The sequence below is a fragment of the Leptinotarsa decemlineata genome, unplaced genomic scaffold (genome assembly GCF_025532065.1).
Source record: "Leptinotarsa decemlineata unplaced genomic scaffold, Ldec_3_MD MMD2_tig00002974_RagTag_RagTag, whole genome shotgun sequence".
Lineage (NCBI taxonomy): Eukaryota > Metazoa > Arthropoda > Insecta > Coleoptera > Chrysomelidae > Leptinotarsa > Leptinotarsa decemlineata.
Window position 1 is genome coordinate 2,690,522 of NW_027412578.1, and position 17,986 is coordinate 2,708,507.

General features: G+C 34.5%; 1 protein-coding gene and 1 long non-coding RNA gene across 9 annotated transcripts in view; one reads left to right on the forward strand and one right to left on the reverse strand.

Annotated features, from left to right (window-relative positions):
* Positions 1–17,986, forward strand: part of LOC141483070 (uncharacterized) — a 309,939-nt gene that overhangs the window by 201,475 nt on the left and 90,478 nt on the right. The gene's annotated exons all lie outside the window — the stretch shown is intronic.
* The window catches only part of LOC111504691 (uncharacterized), a 213,708-nt gene that overhangs the window by 19,552 nt on the left and 176,170 nt on the right, over positions 1–17,986 (reverse strand). The window contains exon 1 of one of the 5 annotated variants that reach the window (XM_074177268.1): positions 9,196–9,233. The exons of the other annotated variants lie outside the window; for them this stretch is intronic. Coding sequence (XP_074033369.1) covers positions 9,196–9,218 — 23 coding nt within the window. The 5' untranslated portion in view covers positions 9,219–9,233. Of the gene's footprint in view, positions 1–9,195; positions 9,234–17,986 lie in introns of those variants that run through there. 5 annotated transcript variants of the gene reach the window in all.

Sequence of the window (17,986 nt, forward strand, 5' to 3'; positions counted from 1 at the left end):
TGACCTGCGTTACCGTGAGAACCTACCCTATGTGTTATTCCAGGTCATGATCTATCTAAATACCAACTTACATTTGAATCCGTTGAGCTATTCAGGCGTGAAAAAGTAAAAGACGTAAAAACATACATTACATTCATCTATCCTTACAAACTTCACAAATGTATAATATTAGTAGGAGGTGGATTACCAATGTTTATCAATGTTTACTGGTGCTATTCTTTATTGTATAAATTGGTGCCTATCGATTGACTGACACTCTTATAGTACAACCGAAGCTACTGAACCTAGAATCTTGAAATATGCAGGTAGGTTCTTTGTATAGCGTAAATAAGCATCAAGAAAGGTAATCAGGAATTTCCACCCCCAAAGGGGGAAAAACAGAGGTTTGAAGATTGTATTGAATTTCGCCTATTTTGAAGTTGGAAACCTAAAGTTTTGGGTTTATAAAAAAATATTGTAACTATTTATTCGAAATGGTCTGTCACGAAAGTTAATATGACAAACCAGATTCTACGCGGCGAAGCCGCGAGCAACAACTAGTGTTATAATAAAAAAAAATAATGAGAATGAAGTGTTTCCAATAATAATTTTTGAACCACTCATGTTTTTACTGCAAACAATAAACTTATTTCCCGTATCAGTTTTTACAAGTAGGTACCGTATTGGAAGATTACCGTTTTTTTAGGATATGAGATTGGTAGTCCATAAATTGCACATTCGCACAAGACACCATGAGCTGTTTCTGCCTCTTTTTTCATTGTGCAGAGCTAAGAAGATTATATCCTGTGTGAATGTATTTTCCAGTATTCTTTGTTTTTCACTAACCGATATTCTAATCTGCTCTGGCATCAATGATTTTGGTATCTCTAGAGCTAGTTCAAAGCCCAAATATAAAGGCAATTTGTAGTTTTTCATGATTCCTGGCACCCAGTATATAGTCAATCAATATTTGTTCGCCTGTTTTTCAAGTTATTCATGACATCACTAAACCAGTCTCAATGTCACCCTTGGCTTTTGCAATCTACCCAATTTGTAAATATCAGTCACTTGCTTCATTTCTAGCCACCATACATCATCGATATCATATCAGTTCTAGTTCCTCAACCTCCAGCAACAAGTAGATCTCTTTACTTCGAAATTCCGAAGGTTCTGGTCTCCTATCTGGGTATTCTTGGTGAACGTTCTTCTTTCTTGATCTATCTCATTACAATATTCAAGACCTCCTGCATATTTTTCCCCACATGTGAATAGCTCAATACTTCATTCTCACTGAGTTCTATCATGCGATATCTCAATATTCCAATGGACAATGATATATTACAGTATAGATGAGTTCGATACAAATCCCAATAAAACATTAACGGCTTGGCTTTTTGACTTCCATCTATACCTCTTTTAGAAAAACGGTTATGACATTCATTCTCCAAGTATAAGGAGTATGATCATATTAGTTCAAATGTGCATAAAAGGTGCAGAAGTCAAATTGAATAGAATTATCAAGCGAGTTCAATAATTTCAAAACACGAATCGAACAAAATCAATGAAATATTTTTCAGTTATTTGAACTATAAAAGAAATTCACCATCAGCGATTCAGCTTCAAATTTTTGAACAACTCATGTAAATCAAGTTAACTTTCATTTGAAATATGTATTGCTCAAACTTATCGATTTCTATTTGATAGTTACTGATAATAAATACCATACGCTTGAAGAAAATCCTTTGATTTATTTTTTTACAACTTCTATGTTTCAATATAAATGGTCTTGTTCCATAATAGATTGGTGAATCATGAATGTAAACAGTCTGACAAAAAGTTCTCATTTTTTGTTTGACGTTGAAGCAATAGTCTGCTGCTAAGACCGTCATTAATTTTTTATGAGCGTTGTTTGAGTTTTTTATCTGTAAAGGAAATTATCATACTCACTTTCTGCCCAATTCACCTAAGAAGTTACCTTGTATAAACTTTATATTCAAACAAAAATGAAAATTTAAGATCTAGAAATAAACATAAAAATAATAGACTCTCTCTAAGGTTGAGGCATTGAAAACAATCCAAAAACAATCCGTGAAATATCACATTATGATTAGCTACGATAAAAAAATTAACAAATGATGTTTTGTCATCCCACAGTTGTTAAATAATATAATTACAAAACTTGGATTTGTTATTCTGAAGAACAACCACGTCCCGTGTCAACCAGCAATTTTTCCACATCATAAACCATTGTAAGTCGTGGGCCGAGCTTTTGATAAGAACTCCGTGATTTTATTTCTCATATTCAACATTCTTCGGCGATATTACGAAACCGTAGTGTCGAAATCACATCCAGATTTACGTACCTGCATAACTTTAGACAATAGCAGGAACATTATTTACGGGGATCGTTAATAATTCATTAAAAATTGTTGAAATGCATTGTTAATTTTATTATTGTTTGGCCCGTGATCCCACAACGAATTCTTTGGATTTTTATTTCCCAACTTTTCGATCCTCAGATTTATTTGTTTTTGAATTGTTTTTGTAATTATTCATTTGGAAAGCGTGACAAAGTCCTAAATCATCTCCAACAGATTTATCGTTTGTTTTTTATTTACATTATCATTGTTAAGTGTTCAACAAGAGAAATGATGGTCCTGGACTATTTATCACCGAAAGAATTAAATCAGGAAATCAGTTGATTTCATTCTATTATAGAAAAGAAAAATGGAAGGCCTTCGAAATTTCACCTACCATAGCAGACTCGATATCTTATACATTCTAATTGAGTTCACCATAAGTAAAATATTTGACCTGGATTCATTAATGTCACTCTCTGCAAAGTTACAGAAATTTCAGAAGGTGACATGATTATTACAAAAATGAAAATTCAAATTTAAAACATTGAACGCATAATTGTAAATATTGATGAAAGTATACCAAAGGTAAATGATAGATGTAGTTCTACGTGGTAGAAGATTATCATGAAAAATGAAAATTAAAAATTGTTATTTTTTTTACCATTATTCAGATATTTTTTTTATTTTCCAACATACTCTCGTTTTAACTGTACACACTTGGACCAGTGAACAGTACTTGGCTTTTTTATGTGCAAAATAATGGTTCACGAAGGTGATTTCCTCTGCATTTGACAAAAATATCTGTCCACCAAGCGAAATTTCCAGATGAGAAGGCAAAAAGAAGTCACTTGGGGCTATATCTGGTGAATAAGGTGGATGGTGGTTGAAACCGTAATTCGGGGATTATCGCCATGGAAACCACTAAGGTGTGAGACGGTGTATTGTCTTGGTGAAACAGTATTTTTTTTTCAGCGAATGTGGCTGTTTGTTCGCAAGATCTGCCTTCAGCTTTTCAATTAATGATGCGTAATATGCTCCTGTAATAGTTTTCCTTTTTTGAAAATAATCGATTGCAATAACTCCATGACTATCCCAAAAACAGTCGCCATCACTTTCTAAGCCGAAAAAATAGTTTTTGTTGAGCCGGATCTCCCTTTCCAGTCCACTGTTTGGAACTGTATTTTTGTTTCGAGCGTATAATGGTGTATCCAAGTTTCATCTACAGTAATAATTCAGCGCCAAAACTGGGATTTATTGCGCCTAAACTGCGCCAACAGAGCATTGGAAATGTTCATTCGAACACGGTTTTGGTCGTCTAACGTGAGCAAACGCGGCACCCAACACGCGGAAAGCTTTCTTATGCCTGAATTTTGATCCAATATGTGACAAACAAGTTCTTTTGACATGTTCATGAAATCTGCTATCCCTCCCACTTCGGCGGTTGTCTAGCACCATGGTGGACGATATTTTTGTCAGTAGTTGCAGTTTTTGGACGTCCCTAACGTTCATCTTCTCATAAGCACTCACGGTCACGTAGAAATTCAGCTGCCCAAAGTTTCACTGTGATGAATGATGGTGTAGAGTCCCCATACACAGAATCCAACTCATCTTTGATTTGAGTAGACGTATTGCCTTTCAAAAATGAATGAACACCATAGTCAGCGAAACGCATATAGAAATGAAAAATGTTTGAGAAAATGTTTCAATTATCATCATGAATGGTGCTTGCAAGTCAAGTAAGTGGTATTTTTGAAAAGATAGCTGAGCAACCTTCAAAATGAGGTATATTTCGACCCTCCAATACAGGGCCGATGTAATTCAATTGAAAACTATATAGCCTAGAAAATGTCATATCAGAAATATGTTTGATTCGATTTTGCAAATTTTTAGATTTTCTATAGGGGCCGAAAAATAGAGGGTGATACGTTTCCAAATCAACACACTGTATAGCAGAGTTGTTGTTTTTCGAGAGCCGAAATACAATATCGACTATTTCAGAAGCACCGTAAAAATTTGTATTCGTCCCGAAGCCGACATAAGAAATGCGAAAGCAGCGAATAACAGATATTTGACAAGTTGATTTCAAGGAATACTATAAACATTAATCTAATATCCGCTAATACCACGCTGGATATTAAATTATATTCGACAGACATTCATGTAATGAATATTACTGGAGTTTTTTTCCCAACACCAAATCGTTATTTTTAACACCTCGACACGTGTTTCGATCACCAAGTGATCATCTTCAAAGAGGAAGATTAAAACTGAGTAATACATTATTGTATTATTTATATTTATTTCCTCGATAGTGATTTCTATTAGAGTTTTGATATATGGCCCCAGCTTGGGGCTTCGTTCATGAGATGGAGCTGTAACTAATTAACAATCTGCAGGTGATCTACTTGAATAATTTCAGCATGGTTCTGCTGCTGGATGAACGAGAAACATCTGCGAGACTAGCCTCTGTGAGGAATCTTGCATACATGTCTGTCGGATATAATTCACTATCCATCGTGATATTAGCCGGGAAAGTAGTTGTTTTCCGACAGACGTTCACCACACCCTACTATGTAGGTACTCGAGAGAGGTTAATGTTTCGAAGTGTACTTCGAAATATTTATTTCCTCATCAATTTGTTTTGTTAGAATTATTTAAAATTCTGAATCGACATTCTTTCTAAGAAGCCCCAGGAGATGATGCATTGTTAAAGAATTTAGGTGACAGAGGAGTTGGGACAGAGGGCGGATCTATGAGTGGGGGTGAAAATGTATTTTCCTGAAAACTTTCAGTTTAACACCTAGTGTATAATAATGCAAGGTAAGGCAAGGTAATGCAGAGAGGTAAGGTAAGGTATCCATTTTTTGACGTTCACGAAAAAGTAAAGTATGAAGAATTGCCATAGTGATTATAGGTTTTGGTAATTTTTGGGTTGGCAGGAATGCATAAACAAATATTGACATTTCATTTCCATAATCTTGACAGCAAAAATCACTCATATGAAATAAATAATAACTTTCATTTCTGTAATATTATGGGAGACACATATTTTATAACATTAATAGAACAATACCCAATAATTTATGATAAAAAATTTAAAAACAAATTGATGAAGGTGATGTCAGGACAGATGATTGCCAAAATAGTAGAGCTACCAGAGGAGAAATGTCAAAGGCGATATAAAGTTTCGAAAGATAGATATACCAAAGAAAAAAAAAGAAGTGGCTCAGTGCGGAAAGTCTGGTACCGAAGCAACTGATAGGAGAGAGCACCGAGACAATGCTGTATATTCCATTTTTCTCGATATCCTTTTTCAATGTCAGCCACTCAGCTTCAGTCGTTGATGGTTTAAGAAATATTGGGGCTTAAATTTTCCACAGAAAACCGCAAATTTCCTCAGTAATTTTATGGATTGTGGTTTTTCCAGAATGGTATGCCACGCTACCGACTGTTGCAAAGTTTCTTGCGATAAATAGCAGATTTTTTTTGTCAGATACACATTTTCAATTTAAACAATTCCCTTTACTGAAGTGTAATAGCCAATTTCTCTTCTGGAGATATCGATTCATATCTTCTTTTTAACAATGAAGGCGCTAACAATTTCACTGAATGTTCAAAACATATTTTGTTCATTCTTCTGTACACAAAAAATGGATCCTCATCATTTTTCATTCTTTTAAATAACTGAAATTGCCCCTGAGTCTTTCTGCTTCTCAGAATGGGTATAACAATAAAACTCCTCCTTTTTCGTTTCTTTCTCTTGAGTAAAAGATACACACTTACTATTGACACATTCACGGCAATTTTTGTATTTATATCCCTCAAAAGAAAAATCAAATTTCACAATGTGACTTTTTCAATTTATCTGGTGACATTATCTCTACACCATTCGGATATATCTGTCAAAGTTCGTAGTATGGCGCTTTCTGATTGGTCGGAGGTAAGAACGCAACGCAGAAAGTTGAAAATTGCCAACTTGTTACCTTGCTTTACCTTGCCTTACGGACGTTACCTTACCTTACTTTTTATCTAGAACGCAAGTGTGTTTTCTCAATGCTTCAACTTTCTTACCTTACCTTGCGTTTTTATAAACTAAGGGTAATAATTCAAGACGGAAACTTTTCGTTGGGAAGTATTTTCTGGGAAGCTGCACAAAATTGATGCTCATATACATAAAATTGCAAAGTTTCCATAAGAAGTTCCTACCAGTTTCCTTAAAATCAGTTGAAAGTTGCCTGTGGACATGCAAATAATGGCGAAGTTACCAGGAACAACAGTCACCATTTTTAGTACAATTGTTGAAAAGTAGAAAGTAAATTTTTATTATTGAAGGGTAACTATCAAGATTTTGAAAACTAAATGAAATGAAATCGTTATCATTTTTCATTGATTTGGACAGAGTCATCATAAGTTAACAAGAGGTTATTATTAAATCATATATAAACGTACATAAGATGATCTACAATAGAACATGTTGATGTAAATATATCTTGAATGGAAACAGAGTCAAAAGACAAAGCATCAGCGCCAAACCACGAATACTTTGTTTGTTACAGTTAACAGGGAAAACATGTGGAAGTAAAGGCGATGTCAAGTTTTTTGAAAATGCGACATCGTTTCTTCTACTGACATCAAAGATAATTCGCCGTAATATGATATGCACAAAACATACATTCAGATCAACTCGAAACCGCAGATCCACTTCAGAACCATGTGAGATATGATCTAGATATGTGTTCCTATATATTTTCAGTTAATCCAATATGTAAAATGTATCAACACATTTCAAATTCGTTGATTGATGATGATGTTATTGAAAAAAACACAAAATAACTGGAATCAGAAAACTAATTCTCATTATTCCTTGGACTTTGGTATGTTAATCTTTCCTATTTTGAATGAAATGATATCAATGGATAATCTGTACAAGTGTGATAAATTTTATTCTGGAAAGTTCATACCGTTACTGCGTAATATGACAGGGTCCATGTAGGCGATCAAACGGTAGACGGTTGGTTAGCATGAGGTGTTACTTCTTCACACTGAATCACCGATATTCTGAATGAAGTGTCGATCCCCGTTTTGTTGATCCACTTAGTAAGCAACTTGTTGCATTCATACGTATTTTCTGTCTGTGTGATTGTTTTTATTGGTTTCTAAAGCAGTTTGTTACCTTAAATTTGCTTGCAAAACACGGCAGATGCATTATTTGTTTTGCATCGAATCCATATTTCAGTTCAAAATTTTGTTTCAATTGACTAACGAATATATGCAGAATCTACTGTCCTGATCGTGTTACCTTTCACTAACTTGTTTATTCATGATATCTTTTCTAAACTTAGTGATTTTTTTTCCATAGATATTGTCGGGGTTTTTTTCTACTGAAAAAAATATTAATATTTCAGTCATTTCTGTAGGTGGAATGTTTCTATTGAAGCTCTTGACTCCTACCGAGCGAGCAGCGTCTGAAATGCTAGCAAATTGCCAGAAACAATAGGAAGACTTAACAAATTATAACTCACAGTTTATTGCTTTATGCATGAAGGAAAACAGAAATAGTTCACAGAATGGTAAAATAAATTCCACATATGCCATTCAATTAATCACAGAGAGACATAAGTTCAACCTTGAATTCTAGCCCCTCCATTTCCAGAAGAAATGTTTGGAACTCAACTTGTTGGAGAGTATGGAAATAAACAAATTGAAACACTCTCATTATTGAATCTTTTTATTTTCGGTACGAAAAGTGAAGTATAATTACAGTAATGCTCCGAAATAAACTAACCCTTGAATATTATACCACGCATATGTAGAATCTCTTCTACAATACGGTATAATTGGTTGGGGTGGTATAAATATAACTGCACTCGATCCACTAAAATAATACAGATATTTATTCTGGAAATTATATATAATAAAAGCTCTCGTTATTCAACAGAACAGCTCTGTGGGGCATTAAAAATTTCAGATTTAAGGCAACTGTTTTCTCAAACGATTATAACATTTCTCCTGAAAAATAGAAATTACTTGAAAAACTTAGCCCACAATCGGAAAACATGAGCACAAAACTCTGCAGCAGTGCACATATCAAGAGCAAATAGAACAATTGGTCAAAGATGCTTCACTTATAATGGAGCTAAATTTCTAAATCAGATAACACACTTAATAATATTGATCTAGGAAAGAAACATATTGAAAATGGATTCTTGAACAAACTAGAGAATTCGTCAAGAACATTGTAGACCCAGCAAATTGATTCATTTCTCATATTTTCATTTTCTTTTCTTCTCGATTAGTTCAAATTTCCTCTTATAAGCTCATAAGAATTTGAAGATTAATTATTTTCGCAATAACAGACTGTAAACTGATGAACTGATGAGGTAGAAAAATCATGATTCTCATAAGACGCAACAAAGGAAAATATTTGTTTTCACAGACAAGTTCCATGAGAACCTAAGTGGCTATCGTTTTTATTTGTTTACTATATATAAATTTACTCAGGATAACTTTATGCTCTTCAATAATCAATGTATTGATTCTAAGAAGATTTGACAAATGAATATTATTATTATTATTACTATTTTTTTTTTCACCGTAGTGTGCGCTGGTCGGGCCCTATCCCCCGAAGCTCCGATACATTCGGGAGGGCGCGCCAGCATAATCAACCAATGACCACTCCCCACACCGTGGGGTAAGTGATCATTGGGTCCGAGAATCATGTGCCCTGAGCAAACGCAGTGAGCCAAGAATGACAGCTTTCTGCATCTGTGCGGCTAAGATTTCTGCCTTAGTGCGGCAAGCCGGTATGATTTTGAGATTCGAGAGTAGCAAAAAAAAATGGAAGATATCAACTCACCAATAATGCTGACTTGAGATCATACCAAAAATCCAAAAGCACTGAAACCACCAATACTCAACCAATTCGTTGAACGTCTATACCCATTTTAGAACTCACTGATTCGATCAACAACGAAACTATGAATCTCATACGACTTTGAAACAATTAAATACTTCGAAACCGTCCATGAAGTGTGCCATAGTCGCCAGTGATAAGGACCTCTAGTCGACTGAAATTCAAAAAAATCGAGACTAGCCGCCGCTTCAGTATTCAGGCGTCGCTGTGACAGAATAAGATGCTGTAATATTGACCGAGTATTTCAGTTATTCAATATAATTTTCCAGTCGTCACATATTATTACGAATTCAATTTATCTCAAGTACTTGAGTGCGGCAAAAACAAAAACGGAGCAAAGTCTCAGTTCTCGTTTAGATCCCCACCTCGTCCAACAAGAATGGTAATCCCAAGTGATAAAGTGCTAATAGTGGAAATGTTGAATTTTTCACACTTAGGTCCGCATTCCGTACATTCATGAACACGTAGGAATGACGATGGCTTTTCCATTGACGGACATGGTGACATAGAACAACCATTGTTCAAATAACAGTGATTTGTTTGGTAAATTTGCCGAAATGTTTGTGCCTGAGTGAAAATTGATGGCATATACAGTGCGACCGATGAAACCTACAAAATAAAACTTGAAAGTTCCAAAAAATATCAGCCACATTGTAGGCCAAATTTTAGTTGTTCTTCAAAAAATAATTTTTAAATTGCGGTTTTAGGCACATTCAAAAAATTCAAACAACATGAGATAATTTTCATTTTTTGCACTTTTTTTAATAAATTAAACCTTCTTTACAGAATGAAACCTACATAAAACCGCTTAGTACTTTAAAGACCCGATGGAACATTCACGACCTCTAGTGAAGAAACGTTAGAGCTTTTGATAGAAAACCACTTTCCTGGAAATCTGACTCTTGATAACAACAGAACTCCCATTTTCGAAGGCGCTAAACGCCCAAAAAAGAACGATTGGGACGTTGCAAAGAAGGTTGTCACAGCACCGGCAGTTGAATGCGCTATCAAGTATTTTCAGCCCTTCTAGAAATATACCATACCCAGTATGGTATGTTTCTAGCTCATCTTCAAAACGGACTGGAAATAATTTTACCTATTATCACAAAATTGTATAGAGCTAGTTGTTCGGCAGCAAGGGTGGTATATATACCTAAAGTGGGTCGGAGAGACCCACACCCTGAATCGGCACGACCAATTAGCCTTACACTCTTCCTGTTGGAAGGAGTTGAGAGGATAGTGGACGGACACATCAGGAGGGTAGTATTACATGCATCCCCCCTAAATAAGCACCAATATGCTTATCAAACTGGCGAATCGACAGATTTAGCATTAAACAACCTCGTTGAAAAAATATCCCAATCCCTTGAAAACAAATTGATTTCGATTGTCTCTGGCTAGTAAGGGTATGAAATCGATCATAACTGGCTGGATCTGTGTCATGCTAGTAAACAGAACTGCAACTACAAGTCTTCAAGGCGAAGCCATTAATTTTAGGGTCAACAGGGGCTGCCCTCAAGGTGGGGTACTATTTCCCTTTCTCTGGTCGCTCCTGATAGATAGTCTGCTTAATGCCCCCGAAAAAGTAGATCTACAAGCTTATGCAGATGACCTTGTCATCCTGGCAAGGTCCACGTCGGGAAGGGTAGCTTGTAATATCCTCCAAAGCACGTTGGACGTTGTTCACAGTTGGTGTCTGAGTTAGCAGATGTCTGTCAATCCCAGCAAAACTGTGTTGATCCCCTTCACCAAGAGGAGAAAATTGGACAATCCAATGCCACTTCTCCTCAATGGTGAGGTCATTTCATTTGGAACGGCGGTGAAATATCTTGGCATTGTCCTTGATAAAAGACTCACCTGGAACGCTCACTTAGAAAAAGTTTTACACAAAGCCAGACTATCTCTATGGACATGTCGAAGGATTTATGGTAAAACTTGGGGTTCAGGTCCCAAACAAATCCATTGGATTTATGTGATGATTGTCAGACCAATGATCACTTATGGTGCAATTGCCTGGTGGTCGAAGGCTTTACAGAAAACGACCCAAGCGAAGCTCTTTGGCTTACAGAGTCAGGCTTGTCTGGCTATCAGTGATGACAACGTACCACAACGTCAGCGGCCCTGGAGATCCTTCTAGATTTACCTCCTCTCCACATTTTTCTGGAAAAAGAGGCTAGATGGACTGCATACAGACTTGTGCACATTGCCAATTGCACAAATGAATTCAGTGCATAGTCCAACAGATTATTGGCTGACACTGGAAGTCACAGCATAATGGAAATGACCTCTGACTTCATGCCTCCATACGGCAGAGCCGTACTCCTACCATCTGACCTGATAAATCACTCGCCATACAAACTAATCGGCTTCGTTAAGAAGCTGGGTTTATTTGGCCGAGTGTGAATAGGTGTGAGCCACAATAAACCCTTGCGGGTTGCGGTGGAGGGTCGAATATACCCACTCACTTCAGACCTAACGTAACCTAGCCTAACCTAACTTTAAAGACATTTTGTTCAAAGTAGTGCATTATCGAATACATGTGTTTCTCCAAAATTCAAATCGGGTGATTGAAAAGCTTGTTTCTGTATGAAAATAATACACATTGATATTAAAAGAATAGCTCAATTGAAGAGAGTTAAATTTAGGTTTGAAACTATGTAGAGCTTTTGTAAAATCAAACGTGAGTTCATTTCACGGTTGATGCAGACTTTACAAATGACCCTGTTACTTCTTTGTACGAATATAGAATATATATTTTCAAAGTACCGTATATACTACATAGAATACCCCCATTTGGATTTTGTAGAAAAATACATAATCATTATAGTGCTCTAATTGTGTTGTCGTTGGAATACGTAACTCTTCAAAAAATCAACCGTAGACCTCTACGAAAATGTATTTAGGTACATTACTGGAAATTCGCAGTCTTGTGAGAGATAGAACTTTCATTTTCATTTCAATATATATATATATATATATATATATATATATATATATATATATATATATATATATATATATATATATATATATATATATATATATATATATATATATATATATATATATATATATATCAAAATGTATGCAAGGTTTGGAAGAAATTTATCAGTTTTTTCTCCACGCACAAGGATATATATAAATAAATCTCTTCTTTCAATGTATGTGTGTTTATAAGCTTGTTCGCATAAAAAATTCAACTTCAAATAAACCCATAGAAATAAGTCGAGTGATGTGAAAACACATGATTCAGGGTACAAGAAATGCCTGCAGTAATTGAAAATTTCATAGATTGAATGCCATGGGCCACCGTTTTTTCACAGAAAGAAATGTTTATTGTGCATCAGTAATAGTTGCTGCTTGACAAAACTCTCTTTAAAAAAAGAGTAGCCTAATAATGTCTACAACCCGAAATTTGCACCAAGCAGTTACTTGTGGATGCGTTTGTTTTCACAATATAAGATGTGGTTTCTTTGCAATGCGGCACTTTCAATAACTTTAGACGCAATCAAACCAAACATGGTCATTAAACTAAATTCTCAACGCTTTGAAGAACTTCTTAGAATTTGCGGTTTTCCTCAACAGTTTGTTATTGGACGACCAGTCACTAATTGTTTCAGTCTTTCTTAACTGTCAAATTAGTCTTTTCATATTTGACGACTAATTTCAAACTTTCAGCTGCCAAACTGTTTTTTATTTCCAACATCATAATAGTAAAATGAAGACAAAATCAAATCTCACATTAATGTTATAACACCTCAATTTTCTGCAAAAGCTTCCAGAAATCGCTTCACAGATAGGTTTCTATAAATATTATACTTGAGATTATGAAGCAAAAACTTCAAAACAACAAACTCATTTTAGTTACTTTTTCATCACAAATTGTCAAACTTCTCTCGAAAGAATCTTCGATAGTAGAAAAAAAATAGGAAACCGAGATTTGGAAATCCATGTGAAATAAAAAAATTGCAAAAATAAAAAGAATTTCATGCATCAGTCAAGTAGAACCACAAAAATACATAATTTTATTGTTTGTTTACATATGATTAACAAATAAACATAATTTGTTATATTGTATAGGATATACTGGTAGAATAAAAAATATATCTTTATTACTATTGGGTTGTTGTTATGTCTGACTACTCGATTGCTTGTCCGTCACAAATCAGGTATCTGATAAGCTACAGTGTACGCCAAAATTCAAAACTTTCGGTTTTTTTCGAAGCAGATTTTTCGCGGTTTGCCAATAATTTTTCTTGAGTGCTGTTCCGACTAATCCTTTCCTTTTTGACGTATATATATATATATATATATATATATATATATATATATATATATATATATATATATATATATATATATATATATATATATATATATATATAGATTAGTACTTTTTTACCGGGCAGGCGGTAGAAAGTACTTAACCTTTCTCGATTTTATATATATATAGATATATATATATATATATATATATATATATATATATATATATATATATTTTCCATAGAAAGTCCTCTCAATTCAGTTGAAGGGTAAACTTTTCAATTACAAACCTTCATGATGCAATGCAGTCACAATTGATAAATTGGTGCACTGAATGCAGCTCGATAGAAATTAATAAAATATAATACTAGAAACATGAATGATCAAAATATCTTTTCAAAATATTTTTCCTAGAAGAAACCACCCTGATCACGGTAAAACCTTCCATTCGTCTTTATTAAACAATTTGAAAAAGTGGTATCTATCAATTAGTGCTTGAGGCACCTCAAATTAAGACATATAGAGGAAATGCCTGACCCAGAATTATGTGCCAAAATGCGATATTTAATTGCGGTAGCAGAAATTATAGTTATTATTACCTAAAGTAAAAGGAAGGCATAATTATAGGTTTGCAAATTGGTTCTATTTGGACTACATGGGTGGTTCTCGTGAACTGTTTTCTGAACTCGATCGATCTCTGCTTTGATGAATGGCCAATTTCATGAAATTAGTTTAAATCTTGGGAAGACATGTATAAGATACGGTCAAATAAAAAAAAATCACTCTTGTTGATGATGTAAGTAAGTATATGGAATATAAACCATATACTTAGTTACTGAAATTGATACTGGTGATACCAGGAAATTGCTCCTTCTTGTGTCCAATTCAACGGCATCATGAGTTATCATTTGTAATTTTTTCTCACGAGAATGGCATTTAAAAGTATAGCTTATGTTTTTGAATATATTCAATTATTTTTCGAATATTTCGTATATGCATTCCTCTTGTGACTTCAAATTGTTTTTTATTCAATATATGTATTATTTATTCATACATTTATGTTTAATGCCCAAGAAGAATATCCCCACTGAACATTTTGAAATGAACTCGCAAATCAAACTTTCAGTTATTTGAAAACACTATTTTCACGTACTTGTTTCAAATGAATTCTTATGAGAAGTGTTCCAGTTCTGCTATACTGAAAAAGTATATTGTTTTTGTCAGATTTCCACTGAAAGTGTTTGAAACTGCAAACAAATCAATATTGAATTATTATTATTATTAGGAAGGAAGCCCTTGGCTACAGGCAATCTAGCAAACGTTCCAAAATGTATCTTATATGATATTGTAAAGTATTTTATTACCCGTGACAAGCAGCATATGAAAAAAAATCTGTGAAAACTAGTACAGTAGTGGTCTAGGTTGTCTCTTTAATTGACTGTCGATATACAGCAACTTTTTTATAGGAATACACACCAACTTGACTTTGCTGAAGTTGTTTGGTAAGATAATGAAACAAATTGAAGAATTAACTGTCTTGAACAAATATATTTCCAACAATAATTCACTAATCACAAACTGATTTATTTATTACAACACTGACGCTTAATTTATTTCCACTATTTGAATTTCTTGTTTAGCCGCTCGATTCACTTTCTGAACTGCCCTCTCGGGTCGGGAAGACATATTTATATCGGTTACGGTCCTTTCTAGAAATCTGTAGTCGGTTCGGTACTAGATTTTTACCGGCGACTCCCGACTGCATTCTTTCGCGGTGATGTCATGTGTTTGTTCCATGATTCGGCCAGCGTACTGATCAGGGGCGGCTGCAGACTCGTTACAGTACAGATTTACAGTCCAATATTTCATCCATCGTGATGAAATTCCCGATCAGTTGTTTTTTTTTAATTTTTGCTGGCGCTCTACATTTTCTCAGCTGGTGATATAACAGGTGTTGGGTATTTCTGATAAATTTTTTCTTGAAAATGTATTCCGCAACTGCTCCATTAGAAGCAGTCATAAGTTTTGCAATTCTATTGATGAGTAGGTTTTGAGTTTTTACTGAATAAATATTGCATATGCCACTTCGTTATCAATTATATAAATTTATTCTGTGAGGTTCTCTGTCTTATGTTGTTTTCTGTTTTAGTATTTACAAATTTTTGATATTTTTTATCTCATTAAGCTTGTTTGTGGTTGAAGAATTCAAACTTTCTCCTTTTTCCCTATTCGATCATTTCATCATTTCATGAACATCATTATTTATTAACCATAGATCACAAAAGTGATATAAAGAATCACAAGTTGGAAAGTTTTGAAATATACATTTATACTATGAAAACAAACACAGTACATATACAATATTAAAATACACTTCAGACAAATCATGTATTCACTTATATAATTATATAATATAACACCTATCTATCACTTCTTTTCTGAATATTTTGAGACAGAATAAAAACTGTTATGAACTAGAAAAGATTTCAGTTCTTTCTTGAATTTGTTGAAGTATGTTTGTTTTTGACAAAAAAAGGTAGACAGTTGAAAAACTTTGATCCAACATATGGAAGATTTTTTTCATATAAACTGGTGTTATGTTGTTTGAGCCTTATTAGCTAATTCACCTTTTCTTATGGGATGATAATTGTACCAATGCAATGTTGTTTCGATGATATGTTCATTTTCCTGTACATATATTAGACAAGAATATACGTGAAGAGCCGAAATAATATACCACTTTTTATAAAAATTGACCTGTACGATTATTTCCAATTCAAGTCGAAAATCTGTTCTGTCTGTTTTTTCGTTAATCAGTTGTCGCACCCCTACAAACAAACACCCTCAGAAGTCGAAACTTGTGCGAGCTAAGGACTAACGAGGTCTTACCTTTTAGTGTGATTTCTAACACTGTGTGTTGTTATTATTATATCAACATTTGTTATATTTATTGATATAACTGTTACCATGGTCTTCACTTATATACCTACCACTTACTTCTATTGGAAACAAATCCGCCAACTCAGGGTCTAGTGCTAGATTGCAGTCCAAATATTCGATTTGGACAATTTCAACAGCGAAAATATCCTCTCATTACAATTTGAATTCTATCACTCTTTCATTTGTTGTGATCGAAGTGAGATATTACGACAACTGAATAAATCATACAAACAACAATTGGTCCCCATGCGCACAATTATCCACATGAATGAATGAATCACTAATGTGGAGCGGGCTCCAAAAGTGACACTTCTATACCTATTAAATAAACGGGATAAAATATAATCCTTTCATCGAGTGACACCTACCGCCCAGTACGCGCAGTCAAGTGAATGACATAGTGAAAAGCTCCACATAATGATGATTTACTCTATCCTTTAACGCAGTTTAGACACAATGCCGTAAGCTGACAATAATACCGTTGCCGAAGAAAGCTTTACAGCTTAACGCGGTGCTAGTTGATAGTTTGACGACTTGAATGGGCAAGGGTGAGAAGATTAAGGGGTCCCTGTTGAGGAGTCGGAAGGAGCATGTCAACAGTAGAACAGATATTTCTGGAAAAAGGATTTTGGAAAATAGGTATTGTTCGTAGGGTGATACATGTTTCGACATCTGGCTGTATGACTCAGTGTACAATGTCAGTATGATATACTTCAATCTGAATACAATTCTATACTTTGAAATAGAGTTAAATTGACCGAATTCAACTTCAACAAAGCTTTTTTGATGAATCTGCTCATGTTACTGAGTTTGAAAATACCCCAATGTGTCTTTCAAAAATGAGTTTTCCTTCTCGTTTGAAGATCGCTCAAGTCTGTACCACGGCCTATAATCAAAAGAAACAGAAACTTTCCATATAGCTTAACATAACAATTACAATACAGAAGATTACTATTGCGTTTGAAATTTCCTAGGCCCATGACCACTACTGACTTGATGGTTCATTCACTATGTCGTAAAAAATCGTTTTCGAAGCTTCATAAGTAGCCTCTTAGATACACTTATCAATGATGTTGTTCCCAAAGATCCAACCATTGCTTTGTCGATGACAGTAAATTTTCTTGGGAAGTAGAATTTGAAACCTCTGATGTAATATGAATCTATATGAATCGCTTTTCCCTTACCGGAACAAGAAACCTGGTGTTCCTAACCTAACCTAACCTAACCTAACCTGGTTAGCAACACCAAGAGATAATCAAGACCTACCAACGGACATCTTTCCCAGCAACAAGAAGTTCAATATTTTAATTGAGGATGATTTCTTCTCAGGATGAAAGTATAACCACCTAGAATTAAATTCCATAAGTGGCAAATTGAAAACAAACATATCTTGGGGTCGTTCATCAATCACGTGAGGCTTGAAAGTAGAGGAGATTCGGCAAATATCACAAGAGGGAGGGAAAAGAAGTGAGTTAATTACGTGTAGTTTTTTATGACAAGTGTTAGTTGTTGATGTTATTTTCGAATA